Here is a 25,363-nt window from a genome sequence, read left to right as displayed (position 1 = left end):
ATGGTGTATTACTGATTGTCCTTTCGAAAGAAAAGAACCGGATACCGCAAGGTGCGAGAGAAACTTCTTCTTTGGTAGTCTTTTGTCAGATGTCCCAAAAATGAAATGCATCCCGACAAAGAATAAAGAAGTGTTGTATTGCCTCGGGTGGGTTGCAAACCCCACAATTTTCATTCCTGGGTATATATGCTCCTTCTTCTTGAAGCCATGATTTAACTGGCAAGGAGGAAGCATGCAGCTTAAGAGATAGAGAGAAAGAAATGTTTATTATACAAAACAGTGTCCCGAGTGAGGCCCGGTATCACCCTAAGGTGGGAATGCTCCTTAGCCCAGGAACCCTCTGGCTTCGACTGCCCTCTTGGCCGTGGCGACGAGTTGTGGTTGGTCTTGCAGGTCCCCCAGGGTGAGCTCGGCCTCCCTCGCTTCGAATAGGTGGTTTGCTTCTTGCGCTCGTTTTGCGTCCGTTTCTGGTTGTATTTCGTTGCCTTCCTGCCACAGGCATTCCAGGAGCAAGTGTGCCAGATTGTCGGGTACATTGCAGAGTGGGCAGAGGTCGCCGTGGAGCGTCCGGTAGAGGCGATGCATTATCGTTCCGTGAGTGTACGTGTTACTTTGCAGGCGTGTAAGGATCATGCTTTCTTCTCTGCCGAGTTTAGGGTGTGGTGGAGGGTACAATCGACGCTCGAGCCTGTAGTGTTGGAATATGGCCGAATAGTTGGTGGGTAAGGCCTCTGCCTCTTCTGTCGCGGGTCGGAGAGCGCGTGGGGAAAGGGGAGCCCGGATGACGTGCTCGCGCGGAGCGGCGTGGGCCGCTTCGCTCCCTTTTAGTCCCTCGTGTCTGGGTACTCACGTTACGCAGGTGTACGGGAGCAGAGTGCTTCGTCTTTTTAGCATCTTGAGTGCATCGGCCGAGATGCGGCCCCTCTAGAACTTTCTACAGGCGGCCTGAGAGTCGGTGCGTCTGTGCATGTGGTGGTGGCGAGAGCGATTGCTGCTTCTTCAAAGGAACATGTTTTCGCTGCTGGTATTATACACATTTTACGGACATGGCAAAGAACATATTGATCACAAGAGACAAATACGGCATTCGATACATAGGTTCAGGTAAAATGAACTGTGAGCGTCCCTGCTAATTTAGACAGCTTTCTCTAGCACTTAATACTTTTAGTAGGTATATAATTTATTATAATTATAATCAAAGCGCTTCATTGAAAGGCGGGACCCCTAGCTCGCAGTGGCTTAGCGGCTATGGCTAATCCACTGCTAAGCTCGATCGATCGAATCCCATCCATGGCGGCAGCATTTCACTGGGGAGGGGGGGGGTGAATGTAAAACCCCTGTATGCCGTACATTGGGTGCACATTAATGTAGTTCTGGTGAACAACAACTACCCGGAGTCCCTCGCTATGGCGAGCTTCATAATTATGTGATGGTGCTCGTACGCAAAACTTCAAATTATTTTTTAAGGGAAGGATGCACGCAGTGGCACATAACTGTTGACACATACCCATATGAACGGTCCTCATTTCTCACTTCACTGCCTTCGGGATCTGCCCACAGTTTTAGAGCAATAACTACACAGCTAAATAGTCGGAAACAAAACTGGTCTGCATTCTAAAAAATAGCGTTCTAAGAAGAACGCTATTCGCATTTTGTTTAAATCTGGTCGGACGGGGGAGCGCTTTCTTCGAAAGCGTAAGGCAGGCGATGGTGCAGCAGCTCAGAAATAATTGCATAGGGCAGGGAGTATTTAAACCGCCTTATAAATTGTGCGAATCGAAATATCACTCTATTCCGCCAGTGTTTTTTTCAGTTTCTTTTCTTGCTGAGCCAATGGCGACCCGGGCAACCGCGTAGTCGTCTTGCTTTCGTGTTTGAGCGCTTCAGCAGCGCGCCTGTTAATCGGGCGCCCAGCAGTTGCGCGGGGTCTCCCACGTGCGAGCGATCAACAGCTGCTGTCCAAATCCCCGATGGAACGACGGTTCTCTCTGGACAACACATGCAGGTCTCAAAGGCCGTGCTTTTGCTTATTTCGTGGTACGGAAGTGATTGGGTGGAGCCGGAAAGATGTCATAGACGTCGCGTTCTGGACACCACCTATTCCTCCAACACGCAAGCGCGAGTGATCTCCGGGGCACTGCTCGACTACCAGAACTACAATCCCAAAAGAAGACTTCCGCATGGTCTTCGGCAAATTGTTTACCATGCAAATACTATTTAAAAAAGGCGCCTCATATCTGCTTGTTTCATAGCAGCTATCCCAACTGCTACGAATTTCGCGCCGTTCACGCATAAAGTTTTTCATACACAGTTTCATTTCCCCATTTCGATAAATGCCGCGGAGAGAAGGAAAGGAATGATATGTCTCTTGGAAATAGGCCTATTCATCGTAGCGTCATCGTAGCTTAAAACGCACTTTAGGCTACCAGTGCTTTCAGTGCATCAGCGCTATAACACACATTTCAATTGCTGAGTGGTCCTTTTGGTTAATTTTCACATTCGTGACTGACCATTCCGACTAAAATAACTACTTTATTCTCGTGAGCGTTTGTTTTCATCGTTATATTTATACTCACCTGTTTACCATGCAGCTTTCACTGCGTGGGAGATGTATAAAGTATTGTGTTCTTACTTGCGCAGGCTTTTGTGAGCACATATATACCGAGAATATTTCAAACTACATCTTATTCACTCCGCCTCGCCCACCCCCGTCATGTAATAGTTTTACTCCAGCTTATCAGGCTTCCTAATCAATAAATAAGAAATATTGTACTTTATTAAATGCGTAAGCATCTCTATGGCTACCCAACGAGGAAATCCATCCGTCCGTCGGTCCGTTCGTCACGTAAGACAATTGCTTTCAAAATAGGGCCCGCAGCAGCTAGCGAATTGAACTTCATGCTGTCTCTCGCTTCAACGTGAACTAAGCGCCGAGAACACAGCGCACACGAAGCTATCAACAGTTGGCGCACTCAGTCCCCATCGCAGATCGGTTGGAAGATATGACCCGCGCGGCCATGTCATACGCAGCCGCCGCCAGAGTACGTTGGAGCACGGTTCATAATGGTTCCACGCGGATGGATAAGGTGCTAATAGGCGATAACGGCTTATCATGATCATGTGGATTATTTAATGGCACCCCTTTGCAACGAGGCGGTGACAAATAATCACCTAGCCTGATTGATGTTATGAGGTATGGTGTGCATGTGTTTTTTTTACCTAGCACATTTGTACAGCTTTCTTTAATCTTTTTTTTTCCTTAAATATCCATCTTGTACAGCTATAGCTATCTCTGCAAGAGGACTGGTCATATCAACCTCTTCTCTGCTTTCTTTCTTTTTCTTTTGCCGCCAATACTCTAAGCGTACCTTGCTTACCTCGACTGCAGGCCAGATGACGCTTGCGTCCACATTAAACCCAAGATGTTTTGGGAGGTGTAGGTTACCTACGGTGATCACTGTGTGAATCGCTTCGTATTACATTAGGACGTGCTGAGATTGATCCGGATTTTCGCTGCAGTATACACATGCCACATCTAGTTCCAAATATTTGCTCCAGTATGTTTTTTCCCCTTAGGCAACCGGCTCGAGCGTCAAATAGCATAGCAAGGCACTGCTCTTTGTGTTATGCTACATATGTTTCCTCCTAATTTTTCTTCTCATTCTTGTAAATCTCCATGGTCCTCTTGGGTTCATGGCCCTTTTTCATGACGTCGGAATGTCAAGCGCACCTGGCGCCGCCACGTGCAGTAGTTCGCTCGCGTCATGAATTCAACTTGCGGCGCCGTTCGCCGGAGTTTGCGTCGCCACAGCGCTGTCGTTTGTACTGGTCGGAACAAGTTTCATAACAATGTTGAGATGAGCAAGTGGCACAGTGCTTACGCCTACTTAGGCAACACCCAAAGGAATTTCTGCGGTAATTTTGATTGTGGTTGTTGAAATTGCAATGATGTAACATTGTCAGCTAGAAGGGAACCTAGGGATCGTCGCTTCAAAGCTTGTCTAAACAGCGAATGTTTCACCACATTTGCTTTCTCACTCCAGTCTAATTCATAACCCGGATAAACCGCAGGAACGGTTCATCTTTCGTATTAGTGCAGACGGCGAATACTTTCTTTCCCCCGGACATCTTCATGAGGCAAAATTTTCTCTTTCTACCAAAGGTTCTAGCGTTTCTCAGTTATATTGTCACGGCTAAATGAAATGAGGGACACGAGCAGCGACCATGCTCCCTTTCAAAGAAGACCACATCGGCGCGTCGGCTCTTGTTGTCTCTGAATACAGAGCTGGTTTTTGTTTCTCGCATCCTGGTCCTGCGTCCTGCATTTTTGACGTCGTGACAGTGGTGTAAGTGCTGGGTATCAATACCTGATGCTCGGGACTCCTCTGCGGAACAGCACTTCCAGTCTGAAGCCACAACCGCTTCCGGCCGGGGATACTCCTGTCCACCGCTGCAGTCGCCGACAGCAGGGGTCTTAGTCCCTAGGTCATTCCCTTGGAGCTCCCCTTGACAAGGAGTCCTCCGTCTGAAGAAACGGCGACGGCAGGCACTCCACAGGTAACTGTTGAGCACCCTCAGATTCCCGAGACCTTCCACGGTGATGTTTTTTGAGGACGTCGAGGATTGGCTCAAACAATATGAGAGTTGCCAAGGCGAATTGTTGGCCCTCGGAACAGAAACTCTCGCACGCGTACTTCGTCCTAGCGGACAGCGCTCGTACATGGTGCGGGAACCGGGAAGGCACGCTGTCTTCCTAGGAGGAATTTCTGCAGCAACTTTTGGATGCCTTCGTCAACAACAATCATCGCGATTCTGCTCAACTCATCGAATCCTGTATAAAAAAAACAAATCAGAGCGCTGCCATGTTTGTCTAGGACATGATCCACCTCTTTCGCCGAGGTGACCCAGCGATTCCTGAAACAAAGAAAATTCGACATTTGACGCGAGGCGTCAACGAGCGGGCCTTCTTCCCAACCTGCCCACAACTGTCGTGGAGTTCGTTAACGAGGCTTCTACGATCGAGCGAGCACTTCAACAACGGTGCTGACCGAACGAGCAACGCTTCGGTCAGCGCCTGTGCACTGAATGCCGGCAGTGAGTGTTCCCTGCATGAGCTCATCCGCGAAGTCTTTCGGGAGGAGCTTCGCTACTTTGTGGTGACTCCGTGAAAACCTGTGGTGGCTTCTGTCGCAGAGGTTGTACGGCAGGAAGTCAGGCAATCGTTTCCTTAATTGGCCCGAATCGCTACCAGACCAATGGTCTATAACCTACGCGTCGGCCGTCCGTCATTCAACCTCAGCGCGGCATAGCTCGCGGCCCCTGCCTCGTCTTTAGAAATCCTTACCACCCGCCGCCGTGGCCGACCCGCAGCTTAATGTGCCCGTGGATACGCCGTCCTACTACCCTGCGCCGACTACTCCAACTTAGTCGCAAAGGCCGCCCATCAGTCGAACACCTGTTCGCAAGACGAATTTGTGGTGCTCCGACGACCGACGTCCACTTTGCTTCTATTGCGCGGAAGCCGGCCATATTTACGGTTTTCGCCTATCTCCTGGCTATGTGTACAAGACCTTTGCATCCACTTTCCCTTGCGCTGGCTGGGACAACCGACGCGACACCAGCGTATCCACGCCAGCCATTCGTTCCACCGCATGGTCAACCCTGCACTTCGTCACCTGCATCGAGACTTCACCACACCTTCGCAGTTACTCCGCTGTAGTACGGGGCAGGCCCCCTAGTCCACGTCAGGCAAAGTAAAAGCAGCGATCTCTGGGGGGAAGGCTGCCGCCAGTCGAGATGCTACAACGCCCCCCACGCCATCAGTACGACCGGAAGATGCGACGTCGCCGACTCCAATGGAAATTGTTAGCGCCAACCTCACCGTTTACATAGACGGGCGCCCAGTGACAGCGCTAGTCGATACTAGCACGGACTCCTTTATAAGCTAAAAACTCGTCGATTGCCTTAAGAAGGTCATGACTTCATGGATTGGCCCCCAAAGGAGAACTGCAGGACGCCAGTTGATGACGCCCACAGGCAAATTTACCGCTAGAATTAATATCGGTGCTTCGGCCTTCGTTGCTACATTTGTCGTTTTGCCACAGTGCTGCAAAAACCTGATCTTGGGAATGGATTCTCTCCGTGAATACGGCGCCGTTATAAACATTCCGGACAGGTCCGTTACGTTTAGCATGGGCGCAGGTTCAGTTGTGTTCTGCACAGAGAAGCGACGTAGACCTTTACGCGTCGCCGATGATGACGTGACCATCCTACCACGCTCATGATACCTTCTGTCGGGGACATGCGACATACCGAGCAACTCCGACGCTGTCCCCGAACATATTCAGGCGCGGCTGTTCAGCCCTAGCATAGCCATTGCAAGAGGCATCGTCAACATTAACTCTGGAAACGCGGAAGTTCTCGTAACGAACTCAAACTATCAGCGCCGGCATCTTACAAGAGGTATGACAGCCACTTACATCGAAGGGTTCACTCAGGTCACAGACTGCTTCACTGTAGTGCAAGGTGGTTCCACCAGCCTGCCTCCCGTGCCTCGAGATTTATGCATCGGTGTTGGCCTAAGCTTGCTGCCTGCGCAGAAACAAAGCCGCCTGGGGCTTGCACATCACTTTCAGGACGGGTTCTCGTCGACGTCAAGAGTTGGTCAAACGCCGTTGACCAAAGATCAAATTATCACTGGTGATACAGCCCAGCCTACGCGGCAGAACTCATATCGGGTGGCCCCACGGGAACGCGAAGTCATAGAAAGTCAGTTAAAAAGAATGCTTCAAGACGACGTTATTCAGCCGTCGAAAAGTCCTTGGGCGTCGCCAGTGGTGTTAGTAAAAAAAATGGATGGCAGCTTACGCTTCTGCGTCCTTACTGCGAGCTCAATCAGATCACCAAAAAAGACGTTTACTCGCTATCTTGTATAGACAATTCCCTCAATAGACTGGGACATGCACGTTATTTTTCGCTTATGGATTTAAGGAGCAGGTACTGGCCAGTAGAAGCTGAGAAGAGAGACCGAGAAAAAGTGCATTTGTGACATCTGACAGCATCAATAAATTTAAGGTACTTTCTTTCAGCTTGTGCTTCACGCCGGCAACATTACAGCGGCTAATGAATACAGTACTCTCAGGCCTAAAATGGCAAACGTGTTTAGTATACATGGAGGATGTGATTTTACTTATTGCAATTTTTGAAGAGCACCTGAGGCCACTACATACAATTTTTCAAGCCATCTGATCTGCCCGTCTCACGCTGAAGCAGGAAAAATACCACTATGGCTTCTCATCCTCGGTCATGTGGTCAGCAGTGAAGGTGTACGGCCTGATCCCGACAAAATAGCTGCCATTGCAAATTTTTCAGAGCCATCTGACAAAGACAAGTTGTACAGGACTGTGCGCCTATTACCGACGCTTCATTCGGAACTTTTCACGCATTTCGTCACCATTGACATGTCTCACCAGGGAAGACGTCGCATTCGTATGCGATGAAGAAGAGCAACAAGCGTTCAATGACCTGTGGCAACGCCTCCAAAAGCCCCCAGTCCTCGGACAGTTTGGCGAACACGCCCTGACAGCGGTTCACACTGACGCCAGTAATATCCGCTTAGGAGCAGTAATCATGCAGTGGCAAGAGTGCGCTAAACGAGTAATAGCTTATGCAAGTAGAACCCATTCCTCTGGGACATACTACAAAGAACGTTAAACAAATAATTTACGCTCGACCCTCATGGAATACGGTATCTACCCATTACTAACGGGGATGGTTTTCCGTTTGATTTAATAATGTTTATTGGCCTCCACAGTATTTGGCGCTCTCGAATGGCAGGATACTACTGCGATCCCGACGCACGACCTACGCAAATTTATTTCAGTGAAACTGTGCATCGGTTTGTTGAGATATTGAAGGCCGGTGGCGATACTCCCGAGTGGCTGTCTAGGGTGGAGCCATTGGTGGCTCTAAATGAATTTTAATGTGACGAAGCCAACCCCCTACCAGGCTGATTATGTCAATACGACGTGGTCAATGTATCCTGTATATTTTGTTTTGTGTATTGCTATTGCTGCTCTTTCTTTCTCAGTCAGGCAATAAAGAAAAAAAAAAAGACGGCTTTTACCACTTTTTTTTTTTTTTTTTGCTGTCAGGGTGGACATCCGGTAACAAGTGCGAATTCAGATCGAAGCGGGCCGTGTGGGCTTTATACACGCTACCTTGCTGGTTCGTAATCTGTGTTAGGGCAGCTATTACGCTTACCGGTGGTGATCGCCATAATAATTAGCGGTACACTACAGCCATGCACAAATGGCATAACTTGTCACGTATCACTGTAACGTATCCTGTGCTAATACATATAAAACTCTCTAATGCCGCCAACAATCATGCAGTTCCTACCTGAAGTATATTCCGCAGAGCAAGAATATTGGCTAGAAAGAGCTTGCGCCTTCGGCTATGCTGCACGTTTCTTGGGAGATAGCATAGCCAGTGCGCCTGTAATGAGCATATTTGCTGCAAAGTCTTATTGAACCCTGTTAAAATGTGCCTTTGTGCCTAACGCGTTTCAGATATACCGCCCATGATGTGCACCTTGACGGCTCCTAACCGATACAAGGGGCCCTATTACCGTTCCCTGACCTCCCAGGATATACCAAACAACACAATTTGTGACTACATCATACTAGATATTAAGCAGTCACCGGACGGCAGCTATAATGGTAAGCGTTTTTACTTGGCATTTGGTTCTTTTATTTTTTCAATGCGCCAAAAAAAAAACAAATACGGCACGGACGCTTTGTGCAATGTCTAAGTAATTATGGCTACTCCTTCACACGTGATCATAGCCATACCAGTCGACTGCTTTACTCAAACTGTCAATATCAAAACGCATGCGGAATTGCAAATGTGGCTTACGTACCTAAAGTGCGAAGCCTAAGTCTTGAACGCTTGACGTTTAACGCATCTGCACCTCTTACAAAGACGCGATCAAATGCACCTGCTAATGGAGACGCTGATCAATGTCCTTGTGATCACACTGAACGTCACGAGCACAAATTCCGACGTATAGAGTAGAGCTACTACGGAACCAAACACGTCCACGCTGACATGAAAGTTATTCTTCATGCTTTCCGTGTATACCGTGTGTGAAAGAGCACTAGGTCTACTTAATGAGACAGTCAAACCAAACGCCGAGAAACAGGCAGAGAAGGTAGGTCCACAACTACGGTGGACGACTGATAATGCGATAGCATTATGAGGATAGGCAAACGCGTTGCTCTGTCTCTAGCAAGGTGGCACATTACGAACCCTATGGCTCAAGGACACATCGTATTGTGCACGGGAGTTAGGGTCTGGACATAGTGGGACCTCCTTTGATTTCGAAGTCTCTACATATGATAAGCTTGTATTTCATCTTTTGAGCGGACCGCCCAGTTCATTCGGTTGGACGAGCGATGACATAAAACAGCAGGCGACCTACCGGCACAACGTCATAGACAATGAGCTACTGACGCTGAGGCTGGTGAAACCCACGTCCTTTACGCGTGAAAGTTCCACATGCTTCCTCTTCGCGGTGCATGTTGCAGGCGCGGCCTATAAGCGATCAAACTGCCTTAACAGACATCTGGACGAGTTGGCATACTTCCACTTTAAGAAGCATAGTGCAACAACAACAAGAACACACACACACACTGCCAAGAACCACAGAAGTAACAGCACAGCCAACGTGTCGTTGTTTCTGTCACTCCTGTTCATGCCTTTATTTTTTTGGTGGTGCGTTGCTGTAGATGAGGATGGCTCATCAGAATGTAAGATGATGTTTGGCAGCATTTAGGCTGAATAATGACAGAAAAGTGGACAAGTTGGTGCGGATACATGCAACACGATGTTTATACGATTCATGTCGTTGTGCAGCATGACGTAACACTGACAAGTCTAGTCTATCTTCTTTGGCTGGCTTCTGTTCTGCGTGCTACGTCAACCTCTCCACGCATAAATACGAACCGTTGCTGAAAGGGAAGCTCAAGAGTCTGTCGAATTCAATAAGACGCTCATATACGGGGGGGGGGGGGGGGATTTTTCACTTAGGAGCGACGCAATCGTCGGTTAAAATTGCGCTGTAGCTCCGCCCCCCGTCGAGCGCCGCGCGCTGCTGCTGACGCTGACGATGCGAGCGGAGACCGGAAACCGCGGCGTAGTGACGTCAGCACTGGTGTTCCGTTCTTTCGCTGTCTCCGCGACCGTGCCTGACCGGGCTTATTTCTGTGTGCCTGCCGACCTTATCTGCTTCGCTCGACCCTACATTCCTTTGTTTGTGTGCATATACGAGTGGTAGTTGAAGTGCGTAGCATCAATTGAACTTGCAGGCCGATCATGCCGACGTTCTGTGCAGCCTACGCTTGCACGAACACCAGCGGCCGCGACGATGTTCCGATGTTCCATTTGTTCCTGCAAGACAAGAAGCTTTCAGCTAAGAGGGAGGCTGCTGTAAAGCGAAACAACTTCAAGCGCTCAAGAACAACAGTGTTCTGCTCTAACCACTTCCGTGACGATTACTACCGGAGTTTATCAATAATGTGTGCCTTGGGTTCTCCTTCGTGTTAGCACGCTGAACGGAAGGTGCATGTCTATCTCCAACCCTTGACGCAGATTTCATCGCCAAGCGCCGCGAATTTTCTAGTCGCACGTGTGTTGTGAAACAGCCTGCATGCAGCTACCATAACGCAGTACAAGCGTAAAGTTTGCATGTGTTGGAAAGCCTGCTCACGCCAGGACGCTGCGCTCCCCCTTCTCTCGCGCACATAGAGAAACCGACCATCTCAACTAGCCGACGGAATTCGCCGGTTACGAGTTGCGTGCGGATGGCGCGCTGATGAAGCTTCTATACTACACGTGCTACAACAGCCAGTAATCTTTTCCCGCGTTTAAACCGTCTGTGTGGATTGCCGACAGCTTTGGGGCAGACAAAAAATGCCGAAGATCGCATCACCGCTTACGTTCTACGAGGAAGCATGCAGGAACATAACACTACAGTTGTTTGCCCGGAAACGTACTCACTGGAAAGCTGAATGCAGCTTAGAAAAAAACATACTCGCCAAAGAACATTTCCTACACAAGGAGATGCTAACCCTTCGCCTTCGTTCGCGTAGAAAGCAGTGCTTGCACCAGCATTTTGTGCTTCTTGGAGAGGCCGGCTCTTCGCAATCGGCTCGTACATGTAGGGAGTAAAGTTTAAACCCCTTCAAGTGATCTTGCAAGCGACAGCGACAGCGCGACAAGCGAGGCGATGGCTGTCGCGTTCGCTCGTCTGCAAGCCGAACTCCACGCGAGCGACGGCTTTGAGCGACGACTTCCCGGTATGAGGTCAGCAATATACGCACCCTAACTAGCGTGGCACATGCATAATCAATTTAAGTTGATGTATTTTACTGAAAAAGGAGCATAACATATTTCTGAAGGTCTTGCACTAGGTTCGTATTCTTGCACGTGTAAAATTCTATAGTTCGCTCGTTCCGTGCGGCAATCAGTAGTATTTGACTTATGTGCATCCACTTCCGACTTCGCGCTATTGGCTAGTCGCTCATAGCACTTCCAGGCGACCAGCGACGAGTTCTAGATTTCTAGAAACGAGCGATCGAGCGACAACACCGAGCGACCTGTTCAAGCGCCCGTTGCCGTCGCGCGCAAAATCGCTCTCGTGGAGTTTGGACTTAACGCCAAACTCTTCAGAGAAACGCAAGCTCTCGAAATTTTCCATGACCGTCTCAGCAAAACAGCACCAAACTACCTTGCTCCGTGCTTCGTGCGAAGCGGCAGCAGTCGGTCCGGACCGTAACGTTGGTCCGCGCGAACACCATTGTTGACGTCACGAGGCGCCTGACCAATCACAGGCGGAAACGAGGCGCGCAAGCTGGGCGTGTCTTCTGCTGCACTTTTCGTCGAAATAAAATATGTTTGCGCTTTCATTCGCTCAATTCGATGCGATATTCGAATTCAGAGGGCTGAAAACCACGACGTACTGCTCTTCACTCATTTTTTTCTGGAAAGGCTTTCAGCTTCCCTTTAATGTGCCACGGTGCACTTTACAATTCGCGGATCTTGCGTGACGTCACTCAGAAGCGCCGAAGAGCGCCTAAACCAGCCAGTCGAAGGCGCCTTAGTGTACGTATTGATTCGGAACTTCAGCTGTCAATGGGAAGTGAACCAATGATTTTGTACCGATTTCCCTTTACTTAGGAAACGCAAGGATGTATTTTCATCATCATCATCCTCAGCCTACTGCGTCATCATCAGTCTACTGCAGCACGAAGGCCTCTCCCTGCAATCTCCAATTGCCCCTGTCCTGCGCCAACTGATTCCCACTAGCGCCCGCGAATTTCCTCATTTTATCGCCCCACCTAGTCTTATGCCGTCCTCAACAGCGCTATCTTAAACCGTAATTGTCCGCCTGTTATCTAACTTACGCATTACATGATCTTGCTAGCTCCCTTTTTTTTTCGTCCAATGTCAGTTAAGATATCGGCTATCCCTGTTTGCTCTCTGATCCACACTGCTCTCTGTCTCTTAACGTTGCGCCTAACATTCTTCATTCCATCGCTCTTTGTACGGTGCTTAACTTGTGCTCAAACTTCTTTCTCAGTCTCCAAGTTTCTGCCCCACATGTTAGCACTGGTAAAATGCACTACTTGTACATCTTCGTTTTAAATGAGAATGGTCAGCTTCCAGTCAGGGAATGACAATGTCTGCCGTATTCGCTCCAACCCATTTTTATTCTTCTGTAAGTTTCCTTCTCATCCTCAGGGTTCCCTGTGAGTAAATGACCTTGGTAAACGAACTCCTTCACCGACTAGGGAGGCTCAATGGCGATCCTTTAACTCTTGTTACCTCTTAGTCTTCTGCATATTAATCTTCAACCCCTCTCTTACGCTGTCTTTGTTAAGGTCCTCAATCATTTGTTATAGCTCGTCCCCAGTGTCGCTGAACAGGACAATGCCATCTGCAAACCGAAGGTTGCTGAGATATTCGCCGTTGATCCTCACTCCTAAGCCTCCCCAGTTTATTAGTTACACGAACGGAAATAATCATGTTTGTGCTTTCAAATGACCTGCCAATTTATCCAACAGGCGGAGGAGTGGTAAAATCAGCTGCGAGTTTGAGCATGCGTCCCATATGAAGACGCTTATTAGGCCAATGTCTAGTCTAGGATGTACAATAGTTGGCGCTGCTGTAGCGCAAGCATTGTGCTGATAAGGATTGAGGATGATAAGGATGCATGGATTCCTTGAGATTTGTTCTATTAATTCCTTATCATCCACCGTGGAAGGTCGGCCGATCGCGGTTACTGCGTGGGCGGAGAGGCGCCTGATGAACCGAAACGGAAAAGCATTCGAATGTCCGGCCTGTTTATTATTCTTTGTCTATTTTGCTGTTACCGTCATGCTCATAAGTGCCAGTTTTCTGCCTTCCAGATACATCGTACATGTTCCTTCGAGCGCACACCAATAGGTACCTCTTCACGCTGGACAATTCCGTTAGTTCCCGTAAAATGAAAGACAGATTATTAGAACAGCCGTTCATGACCAGCGTCAATATGATTCGTCAGATTCTGGACCTGCAGGGCTTCGGCTTCTTCACGCTGGATACCACCACAGCATCGACCTACACTGCGACGGACATCGACTTTCTCAGGCTTATCTTCCAGGTGGGTGCACTTTTGCCGGAGAAACGGCTCAGAAAAACTGCGTTCTATAATGGCACTGAGAAACTCGGTTGCCATTCACCTAAACACAAGATTATGAAATACGTGGAGTGACACCGAAAATAAAGCTCCAAAACTTTTGCACGGCATAGATCAGTTGCTCGGAGACATCTACTCAGCATTTTTTTCATAATTTATTACGTAGCTATGAAGTGGAATATGAAGTGCTCATATTCTGTTTTAAAAGCATCCTATAGTGCGCCAGCCTTGCAAAGCGGAATATTTTCACGTAGTAGTGACGGTGAAGCAGGCAGTAAGGCCATAGACAAAGACATTCAACAAGAGCGGACACTCCCACAAGGCCCAGCGGCCGAATTGACTGTAGCGTACCAACCAGATTGGATTAACTGCTTCCGGTTTCGGTTTTGGGCATGCGCGTTTTGAACGCCACCTGGCACGCGCTTTGTGGGCTGCGCTATTCGGCGTGTTTTTTCCCCCTTCTGCTGCTGCTGCTGCTCAATCGCGTGCGGTCTTAGTGCGGAATGGTTTATTTAATTTAAATGATTGCGAACAATCTTCACAAGCCTCTACCGGATCTGTGGCACGTGTAATTTCATAAAGCAGACGCAAAACGCATTTTAAATGAGGCAATGATTATTTTGCTCCATACAAATGCTTGTTCTGGGATTTTTGTGCGCTCAACGTTGTGGCACCAGGCAAGCACCAGTATTTCCCGTACGAAGCCCCACGGGACCGGCTTCAGCTGATAAAATATAAATTACAAGCATGCGTCATTTTGGTATTTAACCCTTACATGAATCGTTCATGTACAGGGGAAACGCGCGAGGCATTACAAACAAAAGCAATTCGATTTTACATACATGGTGTCGGAAATACCCGACTCATTCCAAGCCGTACTATAAGTTATGAAGAAAACATCTGATTTACAAGCATTGCCCCGATTCCCGGACATTATTTCCTGCACTTTAGGAGCACAAATGCACGGGCGAATGCGCGTTTCCAAAATAACTTGGCCTCTGCCGACGCGACAGTAAGCTACATACACAAAGGTGGCCACAACACATGTCAGATTGCTAAACGCTCGCAGAATGCCTTCTACTCGCACTCTAGAGAAATTCGTGGGTGCAAAGCCTGTTTTCAGTCGTTCAGAAGACCGAATTTTCGAGTTCTTGGGCTCCTCGGAGTATTTTGCGCGGTCTCCCGGCGCAATCAGCACACTCCAGTGTTATCACTCTTGGCAATCGCTCGTCGCGTATTTGACAAGCATGAGCACAGAAAGAAGGTATACGTTGCGGGAACGTAGAAAGGCGTCACAAAAGTATCTCCCTATGATTTAGTACACGCCAAACTAACTGTCACCACGACCGGATTCCTTTTTGCTAACTACTTCACAACCCCAGCCGCGGCGAGCGTGCCTCAAGAGAATCCCAAAAAGTTATGAAATTAATTAAAATAATTTTTGGGGTCAGAGAATGCGCCAAGAACTTGTCCCAGTAAGATTCAGCACGCGCGAAACTAACTGCCGCACACGGCTGAGCTGCTTCTCGCTAAATGCGTCACAACGCCCGGCGCAGTCACTGTGCTTGAAAAGTACCACGAGAAGTAACGAAATTAATTACCATAAGCTTCGGGTCAGAAAACGTGCCAAACCTTGTCCCAATAGGATTCAGTACACACGAAACTGCCTCACACGGTCAAGGTGCTTTTCCCTAACTGCGTCACAAAGCTGGATGCGGCGAGCGTGCCCAGAAAGCACCGAAATAAGTTGTAATAATGTTAAGGCTTCCCGCGTTGAATGAACTAATGAATGAAACCCTAACTAGGTTGGTTTCAACGGCAGCAATTGAAGTAGGAGGCAACTCACCAAGGCAACCAGTAGGCAAGCTCTCCCAAGTAATAAAGGACCTAATAAAGAAACGACAAAAAACGAAAGTGTCCAACTCAAGAGATAGGATAAATATCGCGGAACTGTCAAAACTGATCAAAAAGGCGAAGATAAGAGATATCCGAAACTATAACGCAAGAAAGACTGAAGAAGCCGTAAAAAATGGACGCAGCCTGAAATCAGTGACAAAGAAACTTGGCATAAGACAAACCAAGATGTATGCAATGAAAGATCAGCAGGGAAATATCATCAGCAATCTCGAAGATATAGTAAAAGCAGGGGAAGAATTCTATAACCTGTGCAGTGCCCAGAGGAGTCAGGATACCTAGATTAGAAACAGTAATGAACAGAATACATCAACTCTTCTTATAGCTAGCGATGAGGTCAGAAGAGCCTTGCAAGATTTGAAACGAGGAAGAGCGGCAGGAGAAGATGGAATAACAGTCAATTTATTCAAAGATGTAGGAGACATAATGTTCGGAAAACTGGCGGCTCTTTACACGAATTGTCTACCGACTGCAACGGTCTCAGAAAACTGGAAGAATGCAAACATAATACTAATAGACAAAAAGGGTGAAGTTATAGAATTGAAAAATTATAGGCCCATTAGCTTACTCCCAGTATCACATAAAATATTTACCAAAATAATCTGCAATAGAGTAAGGGCAACCCTGGACTTTACTCAACCAAGGGAAAATGTGGGCTTCAGGAAGGGATACTCTGCAATAGATCACATCCATGTCATTAGTCAGGTTATCGAGAAATCCGCAGAGTACAATAAGCCTCTCTATATGGCTTTCATAGATTACGAAAAGGCATTTGATTCAGTAGGGATACAAGTCACAGGGGCATTACGTAATCAAGGAGTACAGAATGCTTACGTAAATACCTTGGAAAATATCTACAGAGGTTCTACAGCTACCTTAATTCTACACAAGAGAAGCAGGAAGATACCTATAAAGAAAGGGGTCAGACAGGAAGACACAATCCCTCCAATGCTATTCACTGCGTGCTTAGAAGTATTCAAGCTATTAAACTGGGAAGGCTCAGGAGTAAAGATAGGCGGCGAATACCTCAGCAACTTTCGGTTTGCCGATGACATTGTTCTATTGAGCAACAATGTAGACGAGTTACAACAAATGATTGAGGGCCTTAACGGAGAGAGTGTAAGAGTGGGGTTGCAGATTAATGTGCAGAATACAAAGATAATGATAAATAGCCGGGCAATGGAACAAGAATTAGGATCCAAAGTCGGCCTTTTGAGTCTGTGAAAGAGTACGTTAACCTAGGTCAAATAGTCACAGGGATCCCTGGTCATCAGGAGGACATTCACAGAAGAATGAAAATGGGTTGGATCGCATATGGCAGACATTGCCAGCTACTGACGGGAAGCTTACCATTATCATTGGAAAAAAAAGGTATACAATCAGTACAATCTACCAGTGCTTACATATGGGGCAGAGACTTGGAGACTGAAAAAGAAGCTTGAGAACAAGTTAGGGACCGCGCAAAGAGCGATGGAACGAAGACTGATAGGCATAACGTTAAGAGACAGAAAGAGAGGGGCTTGGATCAAAGAGCAAACGGGTATAACGATATTCTAATTGACATTAAGAAAAAAAATAGAGCTGGGCAGGTCATGTAATGCGCCGGTTAGATAACCGTTGGACCATTAGGGTTAAAGAATGGGTACTAAGAGAAGGAAAACGCAATCGAGGACGACAGAAGACTAGGTGGAGCAATGAAATTAAGAAATTCGCGGGCGCTAGTTGGAATCGGTTGACGCAGGACAGGGGTAATTGGAGGTCGAGGGAGAGGCCTTCGTCCTGCAGTGGACATAATACAGGCTGATGATGATGATGAATGTTGGGGCTTATAGCGTCGCAAACATCTCCCAGTACGGGTTATTTCCTCAAATTATCTACGCCTTGACAGCTGAGTTGTTTTTCGCTGCGTCGCAAGTCTCGGTTCGTGCCGTAAAAGCCAGAATTGCTGGAAATGCGTCGTAGACTCAATATTTCTCACCTTGTCGTAGTCCAGTGGTGCAGTGGTGCAGTGTCGAAGTGCAGAAAGAACGCAAGGGTACGACGGGAGCCCAACAAACATGCTATATCCAAAAGAGAAGAGTTGCCGAACCGGCGAACCTCCCATGCGCAGCAGGCCTCGCTGGCTTCGGTGGTGTCTGGCGCATGACGCATGCATCTGTCGGGCCTGGCGTGCCGTTAGGTTGTTGCTGGGTAACGCAAGAGAAATATGTCACAAAGTAAAGTTCATTTATACGCAAAACGTTTCAATTTTAACAGGAAACAATAAAAAAGTTAGAACGTTGTAAGTTCATTTCACATTATTATTATTTTTTTATGCTCGTGTAAACTAACGGATGAGATTTACACTAGCCATGAGGTGTTTCCTGTTGCTAGTTTTCGGCGAGCACCCCCTCTTTTTGAATTTTTTTCTCTATGGCAGGACTGTGAGTTACGAAACTAGCTTTTCATTGGGGCAAATCTGCGCCCTCAAAAGCAGACAATACTCAAAGCACAACGATAGCGGCGAACACAGTCGGCGATCGCCAGAAAACCTGATCAGCGAGTCAAATGTGTCTTTTCCAGAGTAACGGTTCCAGAGTAAACGCTGCTGCCTGCGTGTCGTGCAGAAAATACTACACAATTCGCCTCTCACTTGCAATCAGATCGCACACGGTTGAGGGACAAGAGACAGCAGATAGAACCATCGGTACCTATCGAAAAAGTTGGTATACATGCAGGCACATCCTGTGCTGTGCGAACATTTGTTAGATGGTGAAACGAGGTGACTGGGTGAACAACACACGTGTCAATAACACTCTCCTAAAGAAACAACGACCCGATTCTACCAACTCCAAAGCGAAAAGAAAACCACTCATACTAAAGAAAAAGACAATGACAAAATAACAAAGAAACTAAGTCGGTCGCATAAAGTCTTAAGAAGCACCAGGTGCATGACTTCAGGTCGTGAGCGGCGCCGCTGTGATTGCGGTATGCTGCCTGGCACGACCTCACAGTCCAGTGCGTCAGTGCATCGGATGATCTTGTAGGGTCCGAAATCGCAGTGTAACAGTCTATCGCTAAGTCCTCGTCGGCGGATCGGAGTGCAGACCCAAACGCGGCCGCCGGGCTGGTACTCGACGTCATGTCATCGGAGATTCTAGTGTCGGCTGTCGGTCATCTGCTGGTTTTTGATGCGCAGGCGGACGAGCCGTCTGGCTTCTTCGCTGCGCTGGAGATAGACGACGACGTCGAGATTCTCTTCGTCCGTTACGTGCGGCAGCATGGGGTCGAGAGTCGAAATCGGCTTCCTTCCGTAAACCAGCTTGAGTGGTGTGATATGTGTTGTTTCTTGCACTGCAGTATTGTAAGCAAATGTGATGAACGGGACCATGGCACCCCACGTCTTGTGTTCCACGTCGACGTACATCGCTAACGTGCTGGCGAGCGTCTTGTGCAGTTGTTCTGCTAGGCCATTCGTCTGAGCGTGGTAGGCAGTGCTCATCCGGTGACTTGTCTGGCTGTACTGCAGAATACCTTGCATGAGCTCCGCTGTAAAAGCCGTTCGTTGAGCGGTAAACATATCAAGGGCACCATGCCGTAGCAGTATATTCTCGGCAAAGAATTTCGCCCCTTCCGCCGCATTACCTTTAGGTAGAGCTGTTGTTCCGGCGTAGCAGGTAGAGTAGCCGGTACCCTCAACGATCCATTGTTTCGAGATGTTGACATTGGAAAGACCCCCAACAAATACATCACGATTTGCTGAAACGGTACGTAAACAAGGAAGCTCGATCAGCTTTAGTAATCCTGCTGGCCCTGTCGGTGGTGTCTTGCGTCTCTGGCAGTCTAGGCATGTCTGGACGCAACGGGAGGCGTTGGCAGTCAGGCATAGCCAGTAACACTTCTATTCTTTGCGTTGTCATCCTGCAGGACGTGCAGGGCTTCTGAACATTGTGTTCTGGGCACAAGGAGAAGGTAGTTCACGCAGGCTGGTGAAAAGTTATTCGTCAGGACGTCGTTTATTAAGAAAAACGAAAACAATCCGCTCCTAAATACCCTCAGGACGAAGTCGGTCATCCCTTGCAAGTACTCAGAAAGGCTTCTGAACTCCGGGTCGGGTCGCTGCGATGTGTCCTCGTCTTGGTCATCTTGGGGCGCGAGACAGGCAGTCGGAATCAAAGTGTTTTCGTCCGGACTTGTAGATCAATAGATGTCATGTTCTTGCACTCTGACGCTCCACCGCGCCAGGCGTCCTAAAGGGTCCTTTGAATTCGCCAGCCAACACAATGTGTGATAGTCGCTGACGACTTTGACCTGTCTGCCCAATAAGCAAGGGCGCAATTTCGCTGTAACCCAAATGGTGGCAAGGCATTCCTTTTTGGCCGTAGAATAATTGCCTTCCGCTTTTGACAGCGACCGACTAGCGTAAGCTATCACCCGTTCAAGTCCGTCTTTTATCTGGACTAGGACAGCACTGAGGTCTAGGCTACTGGCGTCAGCGTGTATTTCCGTATCGGCGTCCTGGTCGAAGTGCGCAAGCACCGGTGGCGCCTGCATGCGTCGTTTATATTCTTGAAACGCGTCAGCCTGCGGCGTTTCCTACTTGAACTCGACATTACATTTATTTATTTATTTATTTATTTACTTATTTATTTATTTATTTATTTATTTATTTATTTATTTACTTCAAAGTACCTTACAGGCTCCAAGGGGAGCATTGAGTAAGGCGGGCGGCATTGAACAAACGACAACAACACATATATGAGCGCTAAAAAATGAGCTAGAAATGTTGATAATGATCACGTGCTTGCCAATCAGTGTGATAAATAAAAACGGTAAATCGATACAAGGAGTTGTCGGGAAAGGAATGGAAAGTAGAATTCACGGTAACATAAAAAGCGATGTAACACTCGCGCAAAATAACGTACATAGCGTGAGCACATAAAGCAAACAAAATTGAAACAACAACAACAACAACAAGAAAAAGAAAGTCATGACCCATATGTGACACGTATTATATGACATAACATATGTACAGATGAATACATTTGTTATGATGAAAACTGTAGGTTCAGTAGTTGTCTGAATTTATCATTGCTCATTTGAGCGGCAGTGCTGTTAGGAAGCGAATTCCATAACCGAATCGCTCGTGGTAGAGCCGAGAAGTTAAATGCGTTTGTGTTGCCATAAATGCGAGTGAGGCTTAAATCATTATCAGGTCGTCGTGATATGCAAGAAGCGCGTTCCTGTGGCAAGTTTGATGGCTTCATTTGGTGAACATATTTATGGAGCAAGGACAGGAGTGCTATGTCACGTCACCTACTCAGGGAAAGGTCGAGTTTTATTTGAGTAATGCTTGACTGGTAGCTGTGATTTCGGGAACTAAATCTACTATCTCGGTTTTGGATGGCTTCTAACATGGGGATTAAGTATTCATGGTAGGGAGACGATATAGTGGACGCGAACTCAACCTGTGGGCGTACAAATGATACGAATGCTAATTTACGGATGTTAGACGGGCAATTACGCAAGTTGCGACGAATATATCCAAGAGATTTGGAGGCGTTTGCGCATATGGTTGCATTGTGAAAGGCCCAGGAAAGGTTCGGTGTAAGATTTACACCTAGATATTTATATGCTGATGCCTGAGATACTATATTTGTTTTTATATAATAGAAAAAGCTATGAATTGATGTTTTTCGCGTGAATGTTATTAGTTGGCATTTAGATGAGTTAAGTTTCATTTCCCAGTCTTCACACCATTTGGTAATGAGATGAAGGTCCTCTTGAAGAATGCGATGGTCATCAAGGCTGTGAATTGGTCGATATAATATACAATCATCAGAGAAAACACGCATGCAGGATGAGATGTTATTGGGCAGATCATTGATGTAAATAAGAAAAAGCAATGGTCCTAGTACGCTACTACTCTTTGGTACGCCGGGACTGACATATGGAAGGGGTGACGTAAAATTATTAACGACTGTAAATTGCTGACGATTTGTTAGGAAGTTAGGAATACAGGAGAGCGTTAAGCAGTCTAATTTGAAAACGGATAACTTGGAAATTAGACGGCAGTAAGCCACACGGTCGAAGGCTTTGAAGAAGTCGAGAAAAAAGCAATCTGTTTGAAGATTACGGTCCATGTTAAAATGCAAATCTGTAGGGAATTCTAGTAACCGCGTTTCACATGACAATTCTTTCCTAAACCCATATCGGTTAATAAAGAAAAAAATGTTTGATTCCAGATGATGATATATGTGGGATGCAATCATATGTTCAACCATTTTGCAGCAAATACTTATCGAGGATATTGGACAATAGTTTTCTGGGGAATTCTTGCTGCCACTTTTGTGTACTGGTATCACTTTTGCAATTTTCCAGTCTAAGGGAACATGGCCTGATGATAACGTCTGGCGGAAAATAAAGCATAAACATTTGCTAGATAGTGTGACTGTATTTTTAAAATTTTTGAGTTAATATTATAGACACCCGAAGAAGTAGTCAACTTAAGGTTATTTATGAGACCTGTGATACCATCCTCTGTTACATCGATAGATTGCAATTACTGGTAATCTTGATCAGTGACTTCCGGCAGGATTGAATGGTCTTCTATTGTGAATATGCATCAAAAGATGCATTAAGGACAACTGGGCATTCCTTGTCACTGATTGGAGCTTGATTACCATCACTTAGTGAAATGTGATGCGAGCCACTATTTGGTGAAATCGCCTGCCAGAATTTTTGGCGGTTGTCTTTAAGTAGTGAAGGTAGGTCTTGAGAGTAGTATTTTTCTGTAGCCTCTCTTAAAGATGAGCAGTAAACTTCCAAAACGAGCTATATTTATCCCATACCACGGGCGAGTTTGTACGCTTTGCAGTTGCATATAATCTTTTCTTGTTTCTTAGCCATCGAAGGTACTTGGTGAACCAAGGGTTCTGTCTATCGCCTGTTATTCTGATTTGGGGTATATACGTTTCCTCTAAAGCACACAGCTTTTCTTTAAACAGAAGCCAGTTTTCTTTGACTGACCGAGCAGAAAACCAAGCTATAAAGGTGTCAGAAAGAAATGTCTCAATTTATTTGTTAATTTTGCCATAGTCTCCTCTGTTGTAATCACGGATGATTTTGTTTGAGACGCCTGTAAATTTCAAGGGGATGTTAAGAAGAAGTTGTAGTAGCTTGTGATTGCTGAAACCGTGTAAGCAAACAACTTCACCAACTGTTTCAGGGGATTAGTGAATACTAAATCTAAAATGTTAGTGCCACGGGTGGGCTGTTTAATTATTTGGAATAAATTGAAATCTAACAATAAAGAAATGAACTCCATTGACGTATGACAAAAGGATGATACGTTATTCCAGTCTATCAAAGGAAAATTGAAGTCGCCAAAACATAGACGATATCAGCTTGACAGTGCTTAAGGGCTTTAGAAATACTATTGCGCAGTTCGACAAGGAAGTACTGGTTTGTATATGGAGGACGATAACAACACCTATCAGCAGCTGATTTCTGTGGGTTTGACATTCAGCTCATACTAACTCAATACTGGAATCTACATTAACAACTTGTGAGGTAACTGTTCTTTTGATATCAAGGAGTACGCCACCACCTCTCTTTTCGGTGCGGTCACAACTTAAAATGGTAAATGTGCTATCATGTGCAAATATTTCATTATCTGTTATTTCAGGGTGTAGCCATGTTTCAGTAAGGACAAGAATATCTGAACTGCAGTCATCAAGAAATGAGGCCATATCGTCGCGTTTAGGCAACAGACTTCGGATATTTGTGAAAGATATTGATAATGATGGTGCGATGACAGGTGGCTTTGTCTTTCTGCGGTTCACATTATGCAGTGTGGCTTGCTGCTATTTAACACAAGGAACAACTGTATTGCTAACACTATCAAAAATATAAATGGCGCCCCCAATGCGTAGTCAATTGGTTGACAAAGTAAACGGCTTAGCTTCTGTTTTCGCAAAAGCAATTAGCTGCTTTCTTGCCAGCCGGGTAGCTGGCGAAAATCCTCGGGAATTGAAAAACCAGACCCTTTTAGTTTGCGTGCAGAAGACAACATACGGCCTTTGTCTTTGAAAACTGTCATTTTCGCAATAATAGGCCTTACCCTGCCTTCTGTAAACTTCCCCTAATCGGTGCACCCTCTCAAACTGCGCAGTCGTGAATTCCGTGTCCAATTTTTCGGAGCGAAATTGCATCACTTTTTTTTCTGAAGCAGCCCAGTTTTCTTTAGCCTCATCTGCTATTCCAAAGAGCAGGTTGGATCGTCGCATACGGTTTTCCGCATTTTCACATCTAGAAGATGTGAAGTTAGATGGGCCTCTGGTTCAGCGATGCGGGAAAAGTCCTTGGTAAAGCGCCTGTATTGGCCACACAAGCCAAGGAATCTACGCACTGCCTTCTTGTCAGTGGGCTGCTGAAACTTTCCAATAGCAGTTGTCTGCTGTCGGTCGGGCCGAACTCCAGATCTGTTGGTGACGTGGCCCAGGAACAGAATCTTGTAAGCAAAGCGGAACTTTTCCGCCTTCAGAGTGAGCCCTTATCACTTCATGGCCGCAAGTACTGCCGAAAGCCGCCTAAGATGATCGTCGAAATTTTCGGCGAAGACCACAATGTCACCAAAGTAAACAAGACAGGTCTGCCACTTCAATCCTCTTAACACTGCGTCCATCACGCGCAGGAACGTTTCAGGCGCCGAGCACTGTCCGAATCGCATGACCTTGCACTCATAGAGGCCGTCTGGCATGATGAAGGCAGTCCCTTCGCGATCCCTCTCGTCGACTTCTATTTGCCAGTAGCCCGTCTTGAGATCCATCGACGAGAAGTATTTGGGGTTGCAGTGCCGATCCAATGCGTCGTCTATCCGTGGGAGGGGGTATACATCCTTCTTCGTGATCTTGTTCAGTCAACAATAATCGACGCAGAAATGTCGCGCTGCGTCCTTTTTCTTCATTAACACTGCAAGAGATGCCCACGGCCTTTTAAAGTGCTGTATGATTTCATTTACGCAGCATTTGGTAGATTTATTGCCTTATAGCTTAGCATTCTCGCGACGGAACTAGGTAACGTCTCTGATGGAGTGGTCGAGCGCGCTCATCGGTTGTTATGCGATGTTTTGCAACCAATGTTTGTTGAATCCTCGATGACATCAAGAAGTAGCCTTTGTATTGTCGGAGAAGTCTTCTGAGCTGTTGCTGCTTACTCATCGGGAGGCATGGATTTATGTCGAATCCTGGTTTGGGAAATATGGTGGTCGGTATGGATGCGGCAGAATTCGAGAGGACAAACGTATTGCTGATTTTCGCAATTCCCTGGATGTATGCGATCATTATCGCACAGCATTATCGAGTTCGACCTCAGGTCGAAAATTGTGCCATGTTGGTTCAGGAAGTCCATGCCAAAAATTACGTCTTGCCAGCACTGTTGGTTTGCAACGAACGTCGCAAGGTAAATCCAGTCATGAACTGTAATTCCAGTCTGTGTGATAAACTGTACGCCAGCCGTCCGTATATGAGGGCCGTCCCATGTAGCCTTGACTTTCTTCAACTTGCTGGCGAAGAATCCACTGATGGAGGAGTAGTCGGCTTCTGTACCCACTAAGGCGGTGACTGCGCGGCCGTCGAGATGCACGTCGAGGTCGGTGGGTCGTTCTTTTTTTTTTGCATTGCGGTTAGGTCTTGGTGTCGGATCTCGGCTTCATTGCATTGACCTGTTGCT

The 25,363-nt window shown here is 46.9% G+C and overlaps 1 protein-coding gene across 1 annotated transcript in view; it reads left to right on the top strand.

Moving 5' to 3' along the window:
• The first annotated feature begins 7,903 nt into the window (after window positions 1–7,903).
• The window catches only part of LOC129384709 (uncharacterized), a 134,526-nt gene continuing 117,066 nt past the window's right edge, over window positions 7,904–25,363 (top strand). The window contains exons 1-2 of the mRNA XM_055070322.2: window positions 7,904–8,720; window positions 13,470–13,702. Coding sequence (XP_054926297.2) covers window positions 8,582–8,720; window positions 13,470–13,702 — 372 coding nt within the window. The 5' untranslated portion in view covers window positions 7,904–8,581. The remainder of the gene's footprint in view (window positions 8,721–13,469; window positions 13,703–25,363) is intronic.

Source organism: Dermacentor andersoni, chromosome 4, assembly GCF_023375885.2.
Source record: "Dermacentor andersoni chromosome 4, qqDerAnde1_hic_scaffold, whole genome shotgun sequence".
Taxonomy (NCBI): domain Eukaryota; kingdom Metazoa; phylum Arthropoda; class Arachnida; order Ixodida; family Ixodidae; genus Dermacentor; species Dermacentor andersoni.
The sequence above is the reverse complement of the archived record's forward strand: the minus strand, read 5'-3'. Positions and strand labels throughout refer to the sequence as shown.